The following is a 6,065-nucleotide window of genomic DNA, read 5'->3' on the forward strand; positions in this document are numbered from 1 at the left end:
CCCCCTTTACTATTTTAACAGAACTTGAATGCATTGCTTACTGTATTATTACAGTTTTTCATTGATGTCTTAAAGCTTCTATAAGGCAAAAGAAGCCATGCTGAGGGAGCTGGTGTTCAGAGGCACTCTCTACAGTGACCTGCCTTACCTCGCCTCTGAACACCCATACTTCCCTCCTGAGGAAGACGACACTGAGTTTGAGGATGGGATCCACCTCGTGGTGTGTGTCCATGGACTTGATGGTAAACGTTCTAACCTTGAAGACATTTGGATTCATATCTGCAAACTTTTTAAGATGTAAAAAATAATAGCTGCATCTGTAGTAAATTGTTTTTTTGTGTTTGTTTTTACCAGGTAACAGCGCAGATCTGCGGTTGGTCAAGACGTTTATAGAGCTCGGGCTGCCTGGATCTAGACTGGACTTCCTCATGTCAGAACGCAACCAGGTAGAACATCCAACCAATCAGCACAGCTGTTGAACTGCATCAGCCAATCAGAGCACCCAGGACATTATGACATTAGTCAATGACAGATCAGGGGTCAGATATGAAATTAATGAATGAATTCATTTAAATAAATAAATAGGAAACATTTAATGGTTAAAAAAAATTAAACCTTGAACCAGGGATCCCTGGTTGAATGGAGTGAAAAAAGTTAAATCAAATGTTCCACATTTTTATTGCTCAGATCGACAATAGTTCATTGTTTCAGCATGCCAACACAACAACAAACAACTATCACTATGTGACCAGTTAACAGCACACAACAATCAATCAGAAAGCTACAATGCCCCTCAACAACCAATCACAACTTTCAAATGGTTACTACAAGTTTGATCAGCTTTCTGTTGACATTGTCGTCTTCTGTCTCTAGACGGACACCTTTGCAGATTTTGACACCATGACTGACAGACTTCTGGACGAGATAATTCAGCACATCCAACTGTATAACCTCACCATCCACCGAATCAGGTTTATAAACACACAACCTCATTCAAACTCACCATCATATTGATATTATAGCAGCACAACCAAACCACAGTCAATATCAGCATTGCATTAGAGCTCAAACTACGAGTCTGAACAGATGTAGACATTCAATTTCATGCCTTCTGAATCCAGATACGACATCTACCAGCAATATCTAACTAGGCCATGTCAACCACCATGTTAACTGACACTATATGACTTCTTAAAACCCTGATCCCACACACACACACACACACTTCATAAAAATACAAAACACAGACTAGCGTGCCCCCTTGTGGTTGGGCATTAGAGTCATCTGTCACAACCCCTTGAGAGCAGTTAATCATGTTGTAAGCCTCATTAGTTTTGTCTTTACATCTGGATATTCACGAACAGTTTAACAAATGTATGATCTTTAGCTGCTTACAAAATAACATGTTGTAGACAAGGTTTGCATTTAAAATGTTTGATCCAGATATCAAGTATAGCATGGCGTATGAAGCTTCACATTAAATATATTCTTTTAGTGTCAGTAATAATAATAATAATAATAAAAAAAAAGGTGAATACAGTAGTTCTGTAGCCTGGATGGCTCCACTAGAACTGCATATTTTATACTTACTATTACCACAAGATGGCAGTAAAGTAAAAGAAAGCTATGTTAGGCATTCAGAAGAAATAAAATCTGAAGATATTCACATAATACTCTGGAAAATGTAACAAATGTGTCTCTTAGTTCATATAAAGCTTTTTAATATTCATTTTACAGTCAATTATTACTTTTTTTATATACTTCCCAGTCTTTGTTCGTTCTCTGAAGTCTAGAGTTTCAAATGTCTTTTCAAAATCAAATGTTAAAAAGTTGCATAATGACTGAGAGAGATTTAATTAAAACTGTAGTCCCTTATTGCGATGTAAGAATAATTTGCAATGAAAAGAGACCCAAAAATTAATCAAAATGAACACATATTTTTTTGTTTCTTTCTTTTTGCCAGTTTTATCGGACACTCTTTGGGGAACGTTATCATTCGCTCTGTGCTGACCCGACCCAGATTTCGCTGTTACCTCTGTAAACTCCACACCTTCCTGTCCCTGTCTGGACCCCACCTGGGAACACTGTACAGCAACAGCACGCTGGTCAGCACAGGTACTCGCACAAATACAGACATACACTTCTGTTCAAAAGTTTGGGGTCAGTCGTGTTTTATTTAAGACATTTATTTGTATTCAGCAAGGATGCATTAAATTGAAAAGTCATAATGTTATAAAAGACTTCTATTTCAAATAAATGCTGCTCTTTTTAACTTTCTGTTCATCAAAGAAAATCAGCATATTAGAATGATATCTGAAGGATCATGTGACACTGAAGCCTGGAGTAATGATGCTGAAAATTCAGCTTTGCATCACCGAAATAAATTACATTTTAAAATGTTCTCAAATAGAAAGCAGTTATTTTAAATGGTAATAATATGTCAGAATATTCCTATTTTTACTGTATTTTTGCTCAAATAAATGCAGCCTTGGTGAGCATAAGAGTCTTAGCGGCCCCAAACATTTGAGCAGTAGTGTATATGCAGTCTGTCAAGAGTTCATCGGTTTGCTGAATAAAATCTACAGAGTCTGTCACCATTTCCTCAACTTGATGTCGTTCTAAACCTCTATGACTTTCTATCCTTGTTCTTCAGGTCTGTGGCTAATGCAGAAACTGAAGAAGTCTGGTTCCCTACTGCAGCTTACGTTCAGGGACCACACCGACCCGCGACAGACCTTCCTCTACACACTCAGCAAGAAACCAGGTAGAGACACATAGAAAGACAAGCAAGAATGAACACAAACACATACATACCCATGTTTCCTTACTTTCTTTATCCAGGTCTGCAGTTCTTCAGGAACGTGGTGTTGGTGGCCTCTCCACAGGACCGATATGTGCCCTTCCACTCGGCCCGCATTGAGATGTGTCGGACTGCGCTTAAAGACAGAACCACAGGTCTGTTAACTCAAAGACTTCCTGTTCCAAACCAGAACTTGCCAGGACGATTTAGTAAGCACATAGCAACACCCTAGCAACCAACTGAAACGCTCTAGGATTTTTTTTGTGCACGTGTATCCCATTAGCAGCAAATTGCTCTGCCAGCATTGTGAATGAAATGGAATGAAAGGAAACTGTGATAGGAAGTTAAAGAGCGGGCAAGAGGGAAAAGAGCATTCTTCATTTTATGAGACTGTCACTTCTGAGAGTGGCGTGCAGCTCTTTGACAGGTATTTTTCTCTCGGTTTGAGAGACAGATTAGAGAAATCAGCATCTCTGTAAGTGTCAGTGTGACAGTCAGAGCTAAGGATACACACACACACACACACACACACACACACAAAGACTATGATCACATAGAACAACGAAATAGAGACTTAGAAATACAGACTGTTTATGTCAATGCATAGCTAGCTGCAGACAGCAAAACAATGGCAAGAGCTTACACTCAACATGGCAAGTTCCAATCAGATTGGTAGGCTTTCCAAGAGTCTGTGTGCACAGGTTTTTATCAATTCGCTTGGAGACAAAGTCCTGTTTACGAGTTCTCAGGCTCTTCTGGGAAAGAACGTGTCTTTTGTTTGCGAGTTTTATGCATCAAATATTTGAAATGGAAAAATATGCAAGACTCTTGCATGCTGTTGATTAATAAAAAAAAAAACACACACACAATCAACAATCTACAATGCATTTACAATGGAAGTCTAAGGGGCAAGGCACTGTACCAGGATAAACGTCACATACAGTTTCCAGTATATAAGTATATAGCCACACAACTTTACTTAATAACATGGTCTGTGTATAAGCTGGTATCCAATCTATGTTTTCAAAAAAAGTCTTAAAATCTTTAAAAAAAAATAAATAATAAAAACAGACAGTTCTAATAAATGAACCAAAGATGCATTTATTTGATCAATAATTCAAAAACAGTAATATTGTGAAATAGTATTAATGTATTTTTAAATTATTATTAATGAAATGGCCGTTTTCTACTTTAGTGTGTTATGTAAAATGATCCAAAAGCTGAATTTTTAGTGTCACTTGAAATCACCTTCAGAGAAAAACCTTCAGAAATCATTCTAATATGCTGATTTGGTGCTCAAGAAACATTTTTATTATTATCAAAAAGCAATGAAAACAGTTACTTAAATATTACATTTTTGTGATACATATTTTCAGGATTTATTTTAATAAAATGTTCACATTTTTATTTTAATATTTTATTTTTGTGAAGCATATTTTCAGGATTTATTTTAATAACATTTTATTTTAACATTTTATTTTTTTACTTTAGGATTCTTTTTTTTTTTTACAAACATTTTTATTGAAATATTTTCATTTTTTTTATTTAATTATTTTATTTTGGTGATAAATTTTTTTCAGGAATCTTTGATGAATAAAAAGTTCAAAAACAGCATTTATTTGAAATATAAATCCTTTGTAACAATATAAAAGTATTTTACTGTGTCATTTTTGATATATATATATAATATATCCTTACTGAATAAAATTTATTTCAAAAAGAAAAAAGAATATATTAAGCCCAAAGTTTTTAATTTATTTATTATAAAACAATATATATGTATATGTACCTATATATAAACTTTTTGTTTTCTTTTTTCAATACATATCTATTTCACGCTAAAAAGCATCAGCAAAACATCTACTATAGTACATTTGTGATTAATATGTCATATAATATTTCATATGTTGAATGTAATGTGTGTAATGAATGTATTTGCTTTCTAACAGGTCCAGTATATACAGAGATGATCAATAACTTACTCCAGCCATTGCTGAGCGCTCCAAATTGTCGTTTGATCAGGCAGAACGTGTTCCATGCATTACCGAACACGGCCAACACGCTGATCGGACGCGCAGCTCACATCGCGGTGCTTGACTCTGAACTCTTCCTGGAGAAGTTCCTTCTGGTGGCCGGGCTCAACTACTTCAAATAGCCATGCTTTCGAGATGACATCATGCCTTGAGTTGAGTGGGAGAGCCAATCAGATTACACGTCACGTCAGCCAATCACACTTCATTTCAGAGTCTTAATGAGCTCTGGAATTTTTTTTTCAGTCTTTGGACGCAAAGAAAAAACTGAAATGAAAGATTCAGACGGTGAATCTGAATTCATATATGTAAAGTCTGTACAGGAAGAACATTGTATACTAAGCAAATAGAGGAAAATAACAGCTGGAGGCCTACACACACCTTAACGAAGCTTTATGACGTAGTAACGTAACACTGAAAAATCCTAACTGGAGAGTTAATTATGTGAATGTCAATTCGGTGTGTAGCTGGTCTTGTAAAAACCGCCTTGGTTCTTCATTCCCTCCAGTCACCGAACATATATTTGCTGCGCCGTTCGTAACTTGAAGAGGTCAATATCACTGGGCTTTATACTTGAAGAGTAAATTCAGTCATTGGCGTTTGAGTTTTTCGTTACGAGAACGCCCTCAGTGTTTTCATGTCTCTTTTTACTGAGTCATTCTTTTATAGTTTGTGTGTTTCGACTGTGTTATGTTGTGAAGCGCGAGTCTCACTGTGAAATAAGCCAAATCCATTGGGTTTTATGTGTTGTGATGGAATACATTCTGTCGGTTTCCCCTGTAACCGTGTTCATTGGGTGCGCAGAGAACATGTTCTGAATGTGTTTACCATTCCAGCCTTAACTATCAAAAAAGTGAGCATTTCTAAGCATCTTCGATCTATCATTTCAATGTTACGTTCATTCATTTTAAACGGTTAGTTTAATCATTTACATCATTTACTCACCCACCATGTTGCTCCAAACCTGTGCTCTTCTTTCTTTCATGGAACACAAAGGAGTGTAGCTCCAAAGGTGACAATAATATGATCAAATCAGTCATGTGAAGCTGATTTTAAAATGATACATTCAAGTAAGACTGCTGTTTAAATGAGCATCCATGGCTGTCATTCAGCATGACTACATATTCAGGATCGGATGGGCTCAAATAAATGGAAAAGAGGTTTTGCCATCACATTGACTAGAAAATGTATTTCCTTATGTTGTTCTTTCGTAAAATACTCTTCTGAACACTAAG

The 6,065-nt window shown here is 36.1% G+C and overlaps 1 protein-coding gene across 7 annotated transcripts in view; it reads left to right on the top strand.

The window, feature by feature from the left end:
* The window catches only part of fam135b (family with sequence similarity 135 member B), a 53,040-nt gene that overhangs the window by 46,457 nt on the left and 518 nt on the right, over positions 1-6,065 (top strand). For all 7 annotated transcript variants that reach the window (XM_016237144.1, XM_016237148.1, XM_016237147.1 and 4 more), the window contains 7 exons: positions 76-242; positions 355-446; positions 874-971; positions 1,964-2,115; positions 2,654-2,764; positions 2,842-2,955; positions 4,750-6,065. The exon at positions 4,750-6,065 is cut by the window's right edge and continues 518 nt beyond it. In XM_016237144.1, coding sequence (XP_016092630.1) covers positions 76-242; positions 355-446; positions 874-971; positions 1,964-2,115; positions 2,654-2,764; positions 2,842-2,955; positions 4,750-4,955 — 940 coding nt within the window. In that variant the 3' untranslated portion in view covers positions 4,956-6,065. The remainder of the gene's footprint in view (positions 1-75; positions 243-354; positions 447-873; positions 972-1,963; positions 2,116-2,653; positions 2,765-2,841; positions 2,956-4,749) is intronic.

This window comes from Sinocyclocheilus grahami, unplaced genomic scaffold (genome assembly GCF_001515645.1).
Source record: "Sinocyclocheilus grahami isolate Dianchi unplaced genomic scaffold, SAMN03320097.WGS_v1.1 scaffold507.1, whole genome shotgun sequence".
NCBI classification, from domain to species: domain Eukaryota; kingdom Metazoa; phylum Chordata; class Actinopteri; order Cypriniformes; family Cyprinidae; genus Sinocyclocheilus; species Sinocyclocheilus grahami.